The sequence below is a fragment of the Rhyacophila brunnea genome, unplaced genomic scaffold, assembly GCF_057557595.1.
Source record: "Rhyacophila brunnea isolate RB1 unplaced genomic scaffold, BYU_Rbru_1.0 scaffold_1, whole genome shotgun sequence".
Classification (NCBI taxonomy): domain Eukaryota; kingdom Metazoa; phylum Arthropoda; class Insecta; order Trichoptera; family Rhyacophilidae; genus Rhyacophila; species Rhyacophila brunnea.
The window spans coordinates 60,618,740-60,638,995 of record NW_028232751.1 but is presented as its reverse complement, the minus strand read 5'-3'; the positions used below and the strand labels follow the sequence as shown (position 1 = coordinate 60,638,995).

General features: G+C 29.4%; 1 protein-coding gene across 7 annotated transcripts in view; it reads right to left on the bottom strand.

Moving 5' to 3' along the window:
• Glut1 (Glucose transporter 1) overlaps positions 1 to 20,256 on the bottom strand; it is a 59,734-nt gene that overhangs the window by 39,066 nt on the left and 412 nt on the right. For 2 of the 7 annotated variants that reach the window (XM_085947618.1, XM_085947670.1), the window contains exons 2-4: positions 18,877 to 18,948; positions 13,691 to 13,795; positions 6,321 to 6,417 (exon numbers count right to left, since the gene is read on the bottom strand). In XM_085947618.1, the coding sequence (XP_085803744.1) occupies positions 6,321 to 6,417; positions 13,691 to 13,778 (185 nt within the window). In that variant the 5' untranslated portion in view covers positions 13,779 to 13,795; positions 18,877 to 18,948. Of the gene's footprint in view, positions 1 to 6,320; positions 6,418 to 13,690; positions 13,796 to 18,876; positions 18,949 to 19,633; positions 19,862 to 20,256 lie in introns of those variants that run through there. The other 5 variants (XM_085947639.1, XM_085947628.1, XM_085947647.1 and 2 more) reach the window with 5 other exon arrangements.

The window sequence follows — 20,256 nt, the reverse complement described above, 5'->3', positions numbered from 1 at the left end:
ACAAATATTAACTGTAAGTCATATGACTGAGTGAAGGCTAGTTAGTTTCAGTAAGACGTTAATAGGTACACTATTATTTCTCAATATAATGTAACTGTCAATATCTTTTAAAACAATGAATACATCATTTGACGATCGAATTGAACTACTTATAAATACAGTTAAAATCTGAATATAGTATTCTATCAGTCAATATTGATAGAGACAGTTATCATGAATTATAATGGTTTTTCGTATCAATCATTATCCGCCCATATTTTATATATGTATCTATTATATCTTATTGAACCAAGATCATTCAAAAAACTTCTTTGAATTACATTTTCTGTAAAATATAATCTGTGTGGGTTACGTCATTTATCCTGAATACCGTTGATGTAATATTAATGTCCAATATCAATAAATATTTTCTTTGTAATAAAAATAAGTTTACGTTTTTATATTTTACTATTTTACTATTTTTTCATCTATGTACAAAGCATACCTGTAAAAGCAAACTACTTGTAGTGTTTTGTATTTGAGTAACTAGTGCTTACAATAATTTATTTTTTAAAGAGATAAATAAGCATTAGTTATATATTAGGTATATAATATATCAACAATAAGCACTGAAAACAATACGTATACTTTAAGTATTCAAACTGTTAAATATGTTACTTGCACTGTTATAATATACAATTATAACAAATTTCATAAACATACCTACATATTAGAAAAATGCTAGAAAAAAATTGGACCGAATGGGACTTAAACATTCAACTTTCACTTTTCGAGACCTATCCGGTCTAAGTTTTTATCTAGGATTTTTGTAATATGTCCCAATGTTTCTTTCAAAAGAATTGAAGATTAAGATTTTCAAAATTATGTACGAGTATATTCAATAATAAAAATTCTAACATTTTAAAATCTTGTGTATTTAATAAAAAAAAATGATTTTATTTGTATTTTCACACGATTGTCGTCTGAAACGTGCATTTATAGTTATCGATGGCCTCTGCGGTTATCGTTGATATAACGCATCTACATGAGCTTTGTGATTTTATATTCTACTATCCATATACATTATGGATTATTATCCGGCTTACGTTACCTAGCCGTAGCGTAACTTTTGGATATACACAGTTTGGGAATGAATGGAGACATCTTCCACGTATTTAAAAGATTTTTTTATTCTTATCCAACCTATCATCACATAGGATTAAAGATATTTTGCCTATAATTTATTTTGTAAAGCAGAATATTTTTTTGAAGTTATACATCTTTTGGGACGAAAGTGAAATTGAGAGCTGCGCGCGCACACCGTTACGACAGTATGAAAATAACTGCGAATCTGTCAGCTGTCTACAAACGTAAATTTGATAGTAGAATTGAAGGGGTTATCGCAAGACAATGATATGCCACATAATTATGAGTGTGTGGATTTTGAATAAAACCAATTCCCAGGGCATACACTCACGTTTTACTTAAGACACTTTAAAAAAATACACCGATGTCTCAATAATTAAGATCAATGTGTAGTTCTTCCATATTCAAATTTTGATATAAAATGATTATAACAATAATATTATGATATTCCATGCCAGTCAAAATTGATATCGGTCAGTCATCCACGCCTTCTGCTCCAAACAGAATAATTAGATGTGAGATATATCGAACATTTTAATGAGTATAGTAATTTTTCCTGTCACAATAGTGAACGAACAAGAACATTAAATTGCTCATATCTCCAAATTATGTTTCTGTGGCATATCAATATCTTGCAATAACCCCTTCAATTGTTCCGTTGCCTAAGAAACGAATTTATTATTGTTGGCCAAAATAAAATAAAAACAACGAGAAATAATTATATATATAATTTATCTAGTGATATAAGTTAAAGTGTATAGAAATAGACCAGCGTCACTCCAATAAGCGGCCCTCCTTTATTCTAGTTTTTGCGATGCCAAAGACTAACGCGAAAAATTGTCGCCACTATCGATTGCGAAAAAAATCTGAAATTGCAGATCAACCTCAACCAGGAGTTTCTGTACGAGTTCAAAAAGCCATGGCAGCAGCAGAACGCATGCGACTTTATAGGCTACGAAAGAAAATATTAAAATGGCTTTGAATGAAAATGAGTCATTAAATCACGGATCTTCTACTTTGATAATAAATACCATACAACATTGCAAACTGCTCCACTAACATCAACGGACAATCTTCAACGGTTTTGAGCTCAGAGAAAAAACCAACAACCAATTGACACATCACAGATACATCAAGTTGCTATGGACCAAAACTCATCTTTGCCAAATAGCGGTTATAATCGATTCATAAGTACCCATGATGAATTTAAAAAAAAATCTCTAATAATTTATTTGTACATGCGTTTTCCGTATGTCTTGTTTCAAAGACGATGAAATACATGAAGAAATTTTAACCAAGATTATACCTAATATATCTGAAGAAAATATTAAACTATGCTCTACATGCGTTCAAGCTTTAAATAAAAATAATATACCATTGATGTCAATGTACAATTGTTTCAAATTTCCAGAAATACCTCATGATCTACCAGCGTTGGATTTAATTTCGGAAAGATATATCACCACGTATTCCTTTCATGCAGATCAGAAGACTGATACATGTGAATGGTCAATACGGTATTTATTTTATCGTATTTTGTACTTATTTGTTTTGTTACGCCAAAGAAGTATAACCTCTAATGCGCATATATAAGTACACGCACCTATTTTTTTTTTAAATAGCCCATAGAGAATGTGTGAGAAAATAGCGTGTAACATTTTCACCTTCCAGATTAGAATACAGTTATATTTACTCTAACGTAGTATTTCCCAGCGGGTACTACTCAAGATAATATATAGACTCAATTGCTGTATCACACTTTTCATATAGGTATTTTAAAAGTTCTTTTTAGAGTCCGATTAGAAAGGTTTTTTCAGGATTTATGAACTGCACTTTGCACAAAATTTTGCAATATGTAACAACAAAACTCTAATGTTAGACTGCGTCGTGTAGTAGGTACTCCTGTAGTTGCGGAAATTATTTTAGAATTCCATGTTATTTTCGAAATAAAATGTATTTTGAAATTTTCTGAAGGTAAGTATTTACTTACTACGTGTATATGAAAATAAACGTTATGTTTTTATATTGTACGAAAAACATTGGCAATAATTATGTATAAATTTTACTTTTCTTTTTTCAAAGGATTCAGCGTTTACTAAGGTAGTAATCTTATAAATTATGCTTTTTTTACTAATACGAGTATACATATAGATTTGTTTTTAATGTGTTTTGGTTTTGTATCAACATATAAGAATCATAATAATATTAACTAAAATAAAATATAATATACACATATGCGGTACTTATGTAAGTAAGTATCAACATACACTGGGTATATTATATTCTATGATTATGAAAATAATGTTATTCCACCAAAAAAATTACAATAATTACAATAAGAGGATCGTTATGTAAAATAAATATGATTATTGATTTTACCATTGTAGGTATCTTTAATCAAAAATTATGTTTCAAATGAATAAACTATTATGTTAAATATATTATATATTATAATATATTCTTCTTTTTTATCAATATTCATATTATAGTGTGGTGGTAAGACATAAGTATACCCAATTATCAGCCAGCAATCGCAAATGTACGCAAAATATCATTATAATATAGGTATAACACATTTTAGACAAGAATTCGGCAAAGCATATTATATATTAGTATCAAGTTTACAATAAAAGTATGTCAATGGAAACATATTCTACAGCAAGGCGCAAATAAGAAAATTTTATAACACAGTAATAAAATAATAGCTTTTGACAATCTGTTAATCATGTAAGCAATAAAAAGTAACTGAAAATTATTTTCACCTTTATAGATATAAAAAATATAATGCACTTATTTAAGGAAAACACATATCTTCATCAATTTTTTCAAACCCATAACCAAATGTAACGATCAATTTTTGAAAGTTCGTTTTTTCATAAAAAACTTCATAATCATAATTTACCATATTAATATAATTAAATTTTTGTCAAATTGAGACCATAACCAAATCTTAAATTAATAGATATAATGAAGTAATTAAATAAATTTGAATTTACGCTTTTTCCATGAGTGGTATTTATATTTAGTTATGAGACTTTTACCTAAAATGTACAAGTATTACGGTAAAATTTGAAAGCATCGTTTCAAATAAAACTCAAGAAATTATACTGACATATTATATTCTATATATTTTTGCACTATAATAAAGCACTTTTATATTGATGATACCTACATGAAAAGTATAGATAAGTAGGTACACCAGTATTAAAAAAGATTGAAGATACTCTGTCAAACTTTGGCTACTAATACTGTACATTTGCACTTGAAAGTACACTTTAATTACACATAATGTGAAATAAAGTTCATTTGAGCAGACATACATACAAATTTATAATATGTTTTTATTATTTTACATACGACTAGCTTTAAATAATAGAATATGGTATAATAACAAATTTAAACATACTTTATGATTTAAAACATTATTTTTTTTTTATATATATAATACTCATAGTCATTTTTATTATGTTGTAAGTTCGACTATGTATAATATAATTTGAATATTTAATCGAAATATACATAGGTATATGATATTTTTATATATGGAAGAGTAGACTTCCACGTGGCAAAGACTTATTACGATTCTTAACATAATGGCAATCCTTACTGAAGAGAGACCATACCTACACACATAGTGTGAGAACTGGTGAAAAATAAAACAAAAACTTTTCTCATACAACAAGTTATACTTAAACGAGGTGGGGAATTGTTCAGCAATTATAATGTAAATATTTATTAAGAAAATGAACAGGTATATAAGTCCAAAACATTATTTAAAACTAGTCAATACTGTCTTGCTATGGAAGTAATTAGGGCAATGTTATTCGCTAAGCTGTAGCAACCTTTAAGAAATTTAACATGTATAACAGTTAGATTGTTTTTAATTTGAAATGTGGAAAATACTCATCAAATAAAAATGCAATAATATAATTAATTAATTAATACTTTGCACCGGTCCTGGGATTATAGGTAGTTCAACACGGATCAGTGTTGAATGATTGTTGAACAAAAAATATAATAATATAATATAAGTAGCTTTGTGGTGGGCAAAAAAGAGTCTACACCGTGGATTTATCGGGCTTTAAATAAATTATGGAGTAATTACTTTATCTAGGTATTCACCAGTGGTATATAAGCATAACATTCTTTACAAACATTTAAAACATTGTATAATTTCCTACCTTGTTTGGCTCGAGTGATTTTCAAATTTTGAAAACGAATTTAATTATTATTTAGACTTTAGAGTCACCCAAATTTTTGTGACATAATAAAAGGAATCCAGTAGAACCTTAATTATCAGAAATATACAGGCACGGTGTGTCATAAAATATTATGTTTATAACAATTTAACTGTTACTGAACGTGCCTAAGTCATTTTTTAATGAAATATATTTACTAACGACTCTAATTTATTTGAATTTAAAAAAAAGTAAATAATTTTATCTGTGTAGAAATAAATACTGAAGGGTATTTATTTTCGTATTCATATATTTTAAATAACATCAAAACTGTTGTAATTATATAGTATTTATTTTCTTGAGTACTTCATTGTTCTTTATTATATTTTTGGTGGTATTTGAGTTTACATAATGTACCTTATTCTATTCTTGATGCTTTGGTTAATTCACCAAACGATTACAGATATATATTAAGAATAAAATCAGTAACAAGCCCGAAAGTCGAAAAAGTAGGAAGAAACTGAAGCGCACGGTGACAACCTAAATACCACCAAATAAAAAATAATTTTAGCTAAACATGATTTTAATTATGTTTACCTACCGCACAATATTTCAATCAAAATATATAAATGAGAAAAATCTGTTTATTTAAATAATGAGAAATAATAAATAACGTTCGTTTTTTTTCAATCAATTTGTCACTGTGTTTTCTGAGTGTGAAATGCCTTTTCCAGATAATCAAAATTATACTTTATTTGAAAAAAAAAATTTATAGTCGAATTGTAGGCTGGTTGAAGCCTAGAGAAAATCACTATCTATCAGCAAGCCAGAGAAAGTTATAAAGATGCTTTCATCAATGCGACTAACTATAGTAATAATGCATAGGTTTGGTTAGTAAGTACCACACTGTCGTGTTAGTGGTTTGTTATATCCTTCGATATAATAGAGATGATTACTTGAAGCGTCTATTAGTAGTAATTAAAAAGAGATGACGGTTGCAGCCTCGAAGGTATTTACCTAAGAAGCAGCTCCCTAAGAGTGGCTTCGTCCTCTTCTTGCGTCGCATGTCGGGTCAGCTTGCCACCTCCCTCCCGTACACCATTATCTGGTACAACTAAATGAAACAAAAACAAAATATATTTAAACCATCAAACGCCAATTATGTATGTATGTTTACCTATTGGGAGCATAAATATATTATCAAAGATACACACACCACTGTATATAAATTTCATTATTAAAGTTTCCAAAGACAAAAATTAATTTTAAATAAATATAATAAAATGTATCTGTAGAATAGTTGTTATTACGCTGTTAAAATAATATTACTATATGATGATAACATGGGTTATAATATATAAACACAGATTTGGAATAATGGTTCCAAGTAAAGTTCATTTTCAATCACTTTCATCTGAATTATTATCTGGATAATTTACGAGATCTTTTATCTTTCACATGGTTTATCCATTATCAATGGTTGGAGAATACTTTGAGTGTTATACATTTTCGGAAGTTATTCTTAATTTTGTGTTTATTTTTGAATCGCACAAAACAATTATAGAAATTCATCTCTATTTGTTTGCATTTTTTTGGTTGATTAGATTGGGCAGTCAAAAACCAACCAACGAATAATAAATAATTCAGCTACCTTGGTGGCGTATATGATAGAACACTCATCTTTGAATGAGTGTGTCGCGTGTTTGCCATTTCATTTTTATTCTATTTTAATTTTTATGAATGCTATGACAGAGCATTGAAGCCTTCGAGATGTGGCAGTATAGACGTCTGCTCAAAATGTATATGATTTATTGGGATATACAGCAAAGTTTTGCGAAACTTCAAAACCAGAACACTACATCAGATATCATACACATCAGATACTACATCAGCTCATCATACGAAGAAAGATCAATTTTGTATAGTAACAGAGGGAGATGCAGCATTTGACTTAACGCATCGATAATTTATTGATATGAGCACAACTACACCGAATTTCCAGGTAGAAAATGACAAATAAAAAAAATGCCTTAATAGTGCTGACCGTTGATAGGGAATGACACAGAAAATTAAGCTAATAAATGAAGAGATATTATGTATAATGTGAATTACGATACTTTATAAATCAAAATTATTTTACACACAGCAATCTATTATGTCAGTTATATTATGATATTATTGTACAACATGCAATAAAATACACTTATTAAAAGCAAAACAGTTGAATGAATGAATTGGGTTTCCGTTTCCTGTTACAGATATAGGTTACAGATATCATAATAATATCGACCGCGGATTTTTCAGAGGTATAGAATAAATATGTCATATTTGAAAATTTAATACACAAAGTATCTAGGTAGGTAATTAATGACTTTACTTATTTTTCACGTTAAATTGTGTCTGTATTTTAATTTTGTTACTTAAGAACAATATAATAATGAAAATGTTAATCATTTTATTGTAAAGTTGTTTAAAGACATTTGAAGCGTTCACATTGAATGTTGCTTAAGTAAGACAAAACACTTTTTATTGTATGTACTAAAATAGATACTTAAAAAGTAGAATAATTTTCTTAGAAATTCAATTTATTATAAATCTTAAATGGTTTCTCTAAAAGTTATTTAGATATAACTTAGATTTATTTAATTTTAAAGGCACAATACTAAAGTCTCTTGAAAGGGCGTGGCATCTTGTCAGATGGCATGTTTCAAGCATAGTTCAAGCAGAAATTCGCCTACTAATAATTTAACAAAAACTAACCGAGTATTTTTAAGTACACAACATTCAAATAAGTTCTTTAAAGAATTGCCTCAGATTTGTTTTACAAGCTCTACGCTTCGTAGACCTACTACGGAGCGTAGTAGGTCTACGAAACATAATCGCAGTTGTCTTGGGTAATAACAAACATTTAAAACTTATAATACAATCATCATCATAATTTTAACTACTTATACCTATTGCTTATTATGTAAATTGTAGTACCCAATTTACCTATATACTAATTTAAAGTACCTATATACTGTATAGTTGCCTAAATTAGATAAAAAGATTGACAATTCTTTACATGATTTTCTATTTTATTAATATTAATATAGGTATATTAGTGTTTATAATATCAGATCAATTCCTAGATTCCTAAATCGGGTAAGTGAAAATATTAGATTAGATTTTAAAATATAATTTGGTTTTAATAATTGCAGAAAAATATAGTATTTCTGTGAACTAAACATATATATATATATATATATAATTAAGAAAGTGATAGTTCGATTTAAATATATTTTTTAAATATAGTGACATCTATGGAAATTGAGATTCATATTCCTTTTTTAATAAGAATTTTTGTACATCATGATGATAGGATTCCAGCTTCACATATCCTATACGTGTTATTAGCTAACGTAATAAATTGTCCGCAAGAGTAGGTACCAAATCCCAATAATCTGTGTATGTATATTCTTTATACGATCTTCGTGGAGTTTATTTGCAATAAATGTGGGGTTTCCCTCGTTCAGAATTTATCAGTCGCTTTTGATTTTAGCTCATCAACGTTGACCTTTACCCCATAGATTAATATTATTTGTCTAAGTTTTATAAGTTCCGGTACAGAACTCCTGAATTGGCCTACACAGAATGGAGGTTATATTGTTAGACTTTTTAGGAGGAATAATTTATTAGGCACTTGCCCGACCTATTAAATCCTTGCACTGGATCGAATACACATTAAACGTGAAGTTATTGTTCAGCCCCGACCAACTCAGTGGCCTCATTGACTTACTATTAGCATTAATGCATTTTCTCATGGTATTTAAAATGAACCATGCCTACACTAGAATACGGATCCATATTGTAAATCCACAATCTGTTGCTCTGTTACCATATTCTGATGACGCTTCGAGACGTGTTTGCTTAAATAATATAATATTATCTACATGGTATATTGTCCGTGGCTGAAAAATGAATTCTACTTACATTGTTATAATACATAATATTGATATGATTGTGTAAGGATTTGTATGTTCTGTATAAGAGAGTAATATACCTACTTATATATTTTTTTAAATATTGAATAAGCATACAAAGGATTTCATAACGAAGCTGCTGAATTAAATGTTTTTCTAATTGCTAATAATTAGGTATTTTTCTAACTGGTATGTTTCTGAGATTTTCCTAAAATGATATATTTTCAATTAAAAGAATCTCACATTCATAAATATTGTGGCTTGGATAAATAGTGATCCACTTAGTAGTTCATTATCAAGCAACTTCCATTTAATTAAACCTTTAGAAATGTTATTTGATTAAAAATATATATAAATAATTAAAAGTTTGTATAACTTTCCGTACCTACCATGCACAGTCGTAACAGAATTTCAAATAAAACTAAACAAGTTCGCGTTGAAGACATGGTTTACTTGGTAAATCGAGTTTTTAGTTTGGGCTTAGAATTTTCTCTCAGTCTTTACGACCAGAAAATTAATCGGAAATTGATTTCGCATTCTGCATCGAGGAAATGCAATTTAAAGTTTTTTAATTATCTCTTCTGACATCTGTTATACATCGAATAAAGTAATTTTGAAAATACGTAGAAGTTTCTCTACAAATTTCTGGGAGGGTTTTAATTCTACATGTAGGTATGTAGTGAAATGTTACTATTATATACAATACTGCTTTAAAAATATATATTATAAAAATAACCTAATTTCAAAAATTGATAAATTTAACGATCGATGTGTAGGTACATAACTTCTACATTTTATTTGCGTGTTAAAGATTCGTATAATTATATGTATATATTATAATGTATAATTTATTACAATTATTAATACAATGGTAAATATTATGCTACCCTAAATGAAAATATGCAGTATGATATGTTAAAAGTGTTCTTGTATCTGTGACTCCATTTTAAGCTTTCAAAGGTTCGGCAAATATTTAACAATATTTTTTTTTTGGGTTAAATGTTCAGTTTGTAGAATTTTGTCCTAAAATATTTGAATGATTACATTAAGTTTAACATTTTTTTGGATAGACAGTTTTTCAGCTTTTTGTACCAGACAATATAATTATTATCGATACGAAATATATGAATTAGCTGATGGTGTAAAAAATAAATACTGTAGAGTATAGTCAGTTGAAATTTGATCAAAATTGAATAGGTCATCATAGTATAGTGCGAAAACATCTTCTTGGCTACGTGTTAAAACTTTGAACTAACATGCTCCACCCATTTTTAACTGCATTTCCATTATAAACTAATAAACTCCTCCCATTTAGTAGACAACAGCGCCAAGAAGCGTAGCCAAGAAGATGTTTTCGAAGTAGTACATAACATTTTAAAACGTCATTTACATTTGTTAAAAAATGAGAAATCGATAATACGAAATTACTCATTTTAATGATGCCTATCTGTTTCAAAAGTCAATCACTATATAATATACATACTGTGTAGTGATTGGAAAGGTATATTGTCACAACATAGCTAACTTCACAATATAAGTAGGTATGTAGTAGTAATGTAGTGATTATTTGTTTGTAGGAGATGTACGGCTTTACTGCGTGAAGTTATTTAAATTTATGAAACTTTCAGTAATTTTGAATTGTATAAACACGAAAATATCTTTTTTATAAAATAATGTTATCACTTGGTATTTACTACATATAAAGATTACATTACGACACGTGATGAGCTATCATTTTCCGTAAAGCAATTTTCATATATTATGTGTTAAACACTAAGTGATAAATTAATTAATTATCATGAATCTTACGTACTACCCAGTAAACGCTGAATGTCTTGAAAATACCAAAATAGCTATTAATTCAAAAACGATATTGTGGAATTTCATGTTAATTGTTATTTATTAAGGATATTTTAATGGTGTACAATTAAATTACGTAATAACGATTCACCAAAAATATTATATATATAGGTAATAATTTCGAGTGTGCTGAACTGAAAAGGAGTAATTTTTACATAAAATAGTTATCTACGGAGTTGGATTGGTTAGAATGTAATTTTAGGGTGATCGTAATGCCTCTACGAGTGAATTTTAAAGGTTAAATTTAATACATTTGTTTGACGATTTTCATTTTAAATGATCAATACGTATCTAGAAACAATAAAAAGATTTATTATTTTTATTTAATTTAAAAATAAACTTACATTTCAAGAAAAACTAAATAAAATGTGCATTTTTTTTACATATTATTTCTTGTTCATCGTATTTTATGAATGTTTTTATCATTAAAGTTTTCTTCTTTCTTTTAAAGTTGACAAACGATTTTTGAAGAATTCAAAGTTTCGGCATCAGCATTCGGTACCCATCTAATTTCAAAGATATCGATTTTTATATAAAACATAAATGGATGCAACTTTAAATCTTATTTATAACTAGCTGAAGTACCCGGCTTCGCACAGGGTCGCTTCGTGGTTATATTTATCTTAGATATTTGAAAAATAATAAGAGGTAATTATTTTTTTTATTATTAAAATATCTGTGTAATACAATATGGCAATATGAAAATAATTCTAATAGGAGTAAAGGTCAAACATAAGAACACTAAATTAAAATCGAATCCAAAATATGAACACGTTATTAATGTTATTAATATGTAGTAAAAAAAAAATCAAAATTGGATGGAAAAAACAAACAACAAACTTTGTATGTTATATAATAATAATTTAGAAACCTTCGTAGGTGTGCGCACACAACTGACAAAAGTTTCATCGCAATCGGATGAATGGTATAGGACCGCATACGAATAGTAGAAGAAGATGATTTTATAATTCAGAAATCTTCGTGGGCATGCGCATGACAACTCACCAAAGTTTCATTGCAATCGGATGAATGATATAGGAACGCATACGAATAGAAGAAGAAGAATATGGTTGTACTAATTCAGAACTCTTCGCGGGCGTGCTCACAACAACTGGTCAAAATTTCGTCGCAATAGGATGAATGGTATAAGAATGCATACAAATGGAACAAGATAGAATAGAAGAAAAAGAAAATAGTTGTAACAATTCATAAACATTTGCGGCGTGAGCACAACACTTAATCAAAATTTCATTCCAATCGGATGAATGGTATATGAACGCATACGAATAGAAGATAGAATAGAAGAAGAAGATGGTTGTACTAATTCAGAAACCTTCGCGGGTGTTGGCACAATTACTGACGAAAATTTTATTGCAATCGGATGAATGGAATAGAAACGCATACGAATAGAAGAAGAAGAAGAAGAAGAAGATGGTTGTACTAATTCAAAAACCATTGCGGGTGTTACCACAACAACTGACGAAGGTTTCATTGCAATCGGATGAATGGTATAGGAACCATACGAATAAAAGAAGATAGAATGAAGAAGAAGAAGAAGATGATGATTTTTTTAATTCAGAAACCTTCATGGGTGTGCATACAACCACTTACCAAAATTTCATTGCAATCGGATGAATGGTATAGGAACCATACGAATAAAAGAAAATATAATGAAGAAGAAGAAAAAAATGATGATTTTTCTAATTCAGAAACCTTCATGGGTGTGCATGCAACCACTTACCAAAATTTCATTGCAATCGGATGAATGGTATAGGAACGCATACGGGACAGACACACAGACAGACAGACATACAGACAGACAGACATTCATTTTTATATATTAGTATAGCCTATACTCTTTCCGCAAGTGCAAGCAAAAAGTTTACAAAGTTTTATCGCAATCGGATGAACGGTATGGCTGCGCATTAAATACGAACAAACAAACACACAAACACACAAATATTAATTTTTATATATTAGATGATTCGAGCTTCGGTGTTGTGAATGCATCAAAGCTCGGTTTGATAATATAAATGAAAAAAATAAGTAAGTTATACTTTTAAACATTTTTTTATGAAAAATTGATATTTTTAAATTAAAAAAAGAAAATTTCAAAAATCATCTTGTGACCTTTAAAGTACTTACCAAATGCTTATAATATTAAACTATTCAGGTGTAGGTAGGTAGACTAATAAAAATCGGGTTTCCAAAAAATGCACATTTTACTTATGTATATACTTTTTTAATTATGTTTTTTTAATATTCTTAGATGTGTATTGGTTAGATATTAATTAAAATTAAAGATACGAGTTAAATGTATTAAATTGCATATTTTGCGAAAAACGATAATTATTTTTGGTGTGCTATTTGGTGAAAAATATATATATCGGAACACATTACAAATTATCCTCTAAAGTTAAATATTGTCACCAATAACTATATTACATACTATATGAAATGGAGTAGTTAATTTAGATTTTTTTAAATACCTACGTTTGTGTGAGTTTATGAGCTACGGAATGATTATTAATGTATTGTAACTATGAAGCATATTATATGTATTACCTGAAATTTGATTGCAGGGAGAATAAAGAGGGGGCTCCTCGCCACCGGGTTGCTGATGTTCTAACAAGCGATGGCACGACTGTCTCATGGGAGGCTAAACACCACCTACAGGCAAGGAGGATAAACATATTATATTAATTGGTTGAACTAGCAAATACTTGATAGAACAATTTGTTAATAATAATTGAGGTGCCGAGGATTGGAGGAGTATAAGGAGAGTATCTAATTAAAAGTCGTTTCACGGAAATATTTATTCATAATTCTTTTTTTATGACAAATGTATTTTAGCCACTTGCTCAACCTATTAGATCCATCCTCTCAGTTTAAATGTACATTGAAAACAACGTGTAAATTTACCATACCTGGGATTCAAACCCGAGATCTACATCTTCGTAGGCGGCTACGATAGTGATTATTTTTCCAGAACGCACAACAAACGTATGTATATGTGCTAAATGTATTATAAAAACACAACCGCGTTGCATGAGAAATTATAATAGTAATATTTGGTATATTACACTCCATGAACTCCGGCGTTAAAATTGTTATTATTTCCATAGCAATGTATCTAATTTTAATGTGTATGCATGTATGTTTTCTTAACATAAGAATAATGTAGATATTATTTGACAAAAAGGCAATTTGGTTATATATCCACTTGGAGCCCCAGTTCCTCAATTTGACATTTTTATGTGGGGAGTAGTTTTTATACTATATAGTCATGGTAGGTTAATAAGAAACCATTGAAAAAGTTATTAACAGAAAACACATTATTTTGAAGAACCTCAGAATCATAGGTTTATATCTATTAGAAAAAGGCTGGACCGGACTCATAGTTTTCACTTTTTCATGTGAGTGCTCTGTCCTTATGATTTTTACTAATACGTATTTTGCTGATGTCATTAAAAATGATGGAACATATTTTCGTACTGAACTATTCGTTGAATAAAAGAAATGGTTTATTAAACATGATGGAGCTTATCTAAAAAATAGTCAAACTACATTAATGGATCCTTCTGTGCATTCAGTATTGGTTTTTTTTTTTGATAGCGAAAGTTGTTTATCACCTTCGACTGAGCGTACTGGATGAAAATTTAAACAAAGTTCTAATTGATTAGATTTTTTGAACTTTTCCCGATTTCTAATTTCACCATTTTCAGTAGTGACGGTTTTCTTCGAATCGGACAACTACATATTCCGTACTAAAACATTAAAAAAAAATGCGTATTTTTCAAAATTTGTAATCAAATGATCTACGGGTTATATTATATATTTCAATGGTAAATGTATCTACACGTAATCACATTGGAATAATTCGAAAATTAATAATTTAATTAATAAACTCTGATATTAATAGACTCAGGTAACGGCTTATTTTTTTTTGTTTTGTCACGCCAAAGAAGTATAACTTCTAATGCGCGTACATAAGTACACACACCGATTTTTTTAATAGTACCCGCATATAAACAGCATGATCGTAAATTCCATACCTATTTTATATTAATTATCAAATTGTAATTTTAATGATAAAGTGAAATTTACTGCTCATCGTAGAGCCGAGTTTTCGCCTTGGACAAGAAACTTTGAAGTCCATGGTTCGAATACCGTTGGCGCAGTTAAATACGCAAATTAATTAAATACCGTATGTGATTGTGAATCGGATATACCTAATATCCTTAGTGAATTGTTAACTATCAATATAGAACATCTTACTTTTCGTATTACCTAGCGTAATTAAATTTACCGAAAGAAACTCTGGACTGAAAAGTTAAGTATCCTAAGTGAGAAGTGTAATTTTTCCAGTCACAAAAACGAAGTTATCTCATTTAAAATCGTTCACCAATATTTGTTATTCATATTTAGCAAATTTAGCAAATAAATGAATAATCAGTGACAGAAATACATGTACCTATTGTCGTATCTAAAATAGATAAGTTGTTCCCTTTTTACACTTAGGTACATTTATGAGTCCAGAGCAATCTTACCAGTAATATCTTAGATACATATTTATTATTTGCGACAATCGCTCGATCTGGAAAGATTTTAAATATATATCTTTGTTGTAAGGTTAATCTCTTTCTGTTGAGATAGATCGACTTGTTGAACCGACTTAAATTATTTATCTATATAAGTATATCATTGAAATTATTGATAAAAAGACATTCTATAAAAACGTTATATACCGATAGGTAGCTATTGACGAGGACCTAAACCACATAATTTAATAATTATTTTGACCGTGTTCAACCGATTTGAGACTGAGTGTCACAACTAATATGTTTTTTTGTATCAGTTGATAATATTACACCAAATGGATGGGCATCGGCTTCTAATGCCGTAGATCCCAGGTTCAAATCCTGGGTCTGCCAAATACACATTTGTTTTTAAATTTGTGTTTGTAGTCAGCGTATAGACCTAATAGATTGAGCAAGTGGTTAACATCCATTTCTCGTAAAAACGAAATCGGTTAATACAATCTCCACTCTATGGAGGCCCATAAGATCTTCTTAGGATCGAACATGGTGAAGTAGTAATAGTAGTAAATGAATTAAACCTATTCTGGGCACTGTTAAATTTTATTATATATTATAACTACAAAGCCATTCGTTTTACTTTAAGTATTTCAGTTTATAAATTAACAGTTACATGTACCGTTAATTTATAAAATGAAATACTTTTTCTTCTTATTTGACCATTACACCCAATGTCAGTAGTATAGTACCTAGTAGTAATAGTATGAGTAAAATATTTACAGAAACTAAACTCATCTGGTTTGAGAAAATCAGGTTAATATGTTGTGAATCGGAAGTCGGATCCCCCGGATGAGAAGCCAGTGACGTGCGCATTGAATAACAAGGGTCGCTCATAAAGTTTGATAACGTTCAACATGTGAGCGAAAAGCGTGTCAAAAAGCTTACTTTGTATATGTGGTAAAAACAAAGTGATAAACTCATTTTATTAATTACCTACTTATGTAATTGATATTGTGGAACAATGGGTTGAGAAGAGAAGAAAGTTATATACATATATTAATAATTAGAGATGAAATGGGTACGATATACCGAAATTTAATCTATAAATTAGATAAATGCTTGTTACGCTTTTATCATTTTTATGTCATTTTTAATATACTTTTTATGCATCGCTTTGAGGTGATGGGAGTAGTATCCAGGCCCATATTTTAAAAAGTCATGGAACAGTTTATGTAATCTTGCATAAGTGTTTATGTTTATAAAATAAGTATAAAAATGTATCTGTCAAACTATTGTGAGAGTACTCCGTTATTTGTTTTCTTTCACGAGTGGATTAATTAATATACACGATTACTTTATTGTATTATTATTAATATTAATACTATCGACCGATGGTAGTTGATGGAATTTGAATTTAAATTCTAATGGATAAAAGTTTTGTATTTTTCCATGAATAGTACAAAACTTAAATCCATATAATTTGACTTCTTTATTTTCATGCCAGTTTATTATTCAATTCAATGTAAATTTTATTAAAATCGTAGATTCCATAGATAAATACATGAGGAATTAATATATATGTACAGAATAATAATAATAAAAGAGTAAAATTAGCGTTTGTATATATTTATAAAACTGCTGATATCCTTGGTTTCCCTTAATAAGTATATAAAATATTTCCTCCAGTCCATTGGATACCCGTAGAATACCAACGACTCGATTGTATTACCTATTTGGATTTACTGTTATTAAATAATTTTAGTTAATTTAGAATTTGCGTTTACGTGTATTTTTCTTTAACATTACCCCATTAAATACGGTATATCCCTATCTTCCTCTCCCATACATATTTACATATGATTTCACTCATACGTTACAGATAAATCAATGCAAATAAGGTAATTAATTAAAATTCTAGCGGTATGGTATAAATTATTTTGAATTATCATATTATGTTGCTACTTCAATAAAATCCTATATCTAATACATGAAATTTATCTATGCTAATACTAAGTAAATAAATGACGTCTACATGTATCTATGTACGTATATATGTTGTAAACCAAACGTTAGCCTTATTGCATTAGGTTTTTGGGTTATCACTGAATGTTCTTCCTCGGGCAATATAGAAATCAGATAATATACTAACTAGAAGAACAATTTGATTTTTTTTTCTCTGAAGTAATTTCAAATTACTTATGTATATTTAATTTAATAATGCTGCATTCTCAAATCGTGTGAATAAAAATATAGTTAATTCAATATTATAAAGGTTGGCATTAGTAGTTGATAGCAAGCTAATGTCATATTCATTGACAAAATTAAATATACGTATTTGGCTATATTATAATTCCAATAATTTAAAATACAATATAATATACCTACATAATTAGTTTGTGATAGAATTCAGTTAATTAATTGTCTCAATATTAAAGTCTGTATCAAAAGGCCGGATTTGCATTTGTTCTATTTAATATACTTAAATCAGTTTTATGCAAGCAAGTTTGCACATAAGTATTATGCTTTTTTATAGCATAATCACAAATGCAAGATACCTGTTATAAATATACTTGTTTCTTCGGCATTTTTATAACCCGAATCATTGAATAATACTTAGCTGTTAAATAGGTAAGTATATTATTTAGGGTGATATATAAATTATATTAAATATTCATATAACTTTAGAAAAATATTATCCTGTACTTAATTTAATATATTGTACCGAGAAAAATAAAAAGTTACATTTAGGTAACAATTGATTAATACTAAACGTTATATTTTTCTTTTATATATATTGTAGACAGTGGGTACATAATTCGACACGTTGTTATTATTTTGTATTAAGTTGATATCTACATAATAATATTACAGGTAAGTGTATAAAAGGTGATATTATTATCTTTAGTGCAGCTTGCAAAACAAAATTACATACAAGAACGATTTAGATATAACTACCAGCTCTTAAGAAACACATCTAGCTGTGATTCAATATGGCTGATAGAATTAAATTGGTTTAAAAAGTGAAAATTTTCACAAAACTTGCGTAATCAACCATGCATTTAAAAAAGTAATAATAGATTTACCGTATAGTATATTTTAATGTAAGAGTTAGTCATTATTTATTAATTGATTTATGAATAATGTGTTACCATATTGCTTGTTATATAGTTAAATAGTGAGAGTTTTAGTTATCAAAGTGGTGTTAAGACTTACTGGAAGACGGATAGCAGTCATCATGTGAGATTAGTCCGTCTCAGCACGATTCAGCAGTCGTTAAGTTATGAGCTGTTTTAAAAAGAAAAATAATATATTAGTTTTAAAAGGTTTATAATGAAACCGTTCGCGCAGCAATCACAAACCGGGAGTAACACAGATTTCATGAATATATAGCCATAATAATGCTTATCAATAATTTGCAACACTCGCATGGCCACTCGCCTATTAAAATTGACATTAAATTTGCACAATTATGGAGCTAACGCTGGTTTATTAGCGAAACAGCTTAAGTATAAATAAGTAAAAATAGGATTTACTAAATAAGAAACATTGAGAATATGAAAATATATGCAATAAATGTTTATTAAGCAAGCGAATCGTGATTTTTCTTGAGCTGGAATACGTATAGGTACCTATGTCTACGAAAACTCACACATATATATTTATTTACATGTGTATACAGCGTATAAATATGTACATCAAATCATAGCCGGTTACATATTTTCCACCGCATTTATAAGAGCGGCCGAGCATATTTTAGTGTCTCGTAATGTATTATTACACAGTGTTACACATACACAAAGGTTTATTCATACTCGCGCAAACTGGGTGTGAATTGGTCGAACGCGATTACCGCATACAATCTGATTTGCGCGAAGGGCTACGAGATGAGACTCGGAGAAAATTGTTATAGGATTTTATGGACAACGCTTCATATGCGGACGCAATTAAAGTCGCAAGTTGAGAGAATTACCTGTGGACGTGTCCCCAGCGGAGGGTGGCCCGCGCTACTCGCTGGAGCGTCTACCTGGCGGCGGCGGCGGTCGCGAAACGCCCGGGTGACACTTTGCTTATTGCATTTTCGGGGTGGCGAGGGAAATCAGCGTGGAAACTGTGCGAGCGCGACTAAAAGTAAACATGAGTCGGTTAGGGCCCAGGTGACGCCCCAGTAATGTGTCGGCTTTCGGTGTAGTTCGCGCCCGATCCGCAGAGCTTCGTTCGCCGCGACCCCGATCGATAGCGCCGACCTGCGCCTGTTCGCGGACAAGCGCAATACTACCCCACATATCTGCTTTATTTCTTTTCTTCGCATTACATGATCCTAGGGGCGATGCGGAATGCCGAAATTTCGATGCTTTATGGATCGCACGACAAACACACCGACTCAACAAACATTACATTGAAAAATCTTCGCGCAACATTTTCCTAAAGCCTGCATTCATTATTAATTGTAAATTAACACAAAAAAATCCATTACACTACCACAAAATCTACAAAAGCCAAATCCTGAAACAAATGTCCCATCCAAAATTATAAAATTACACACACAATATAAAATAGTAACATTAGGTATGTTGGCTGTTAAGTCCTGTTTAA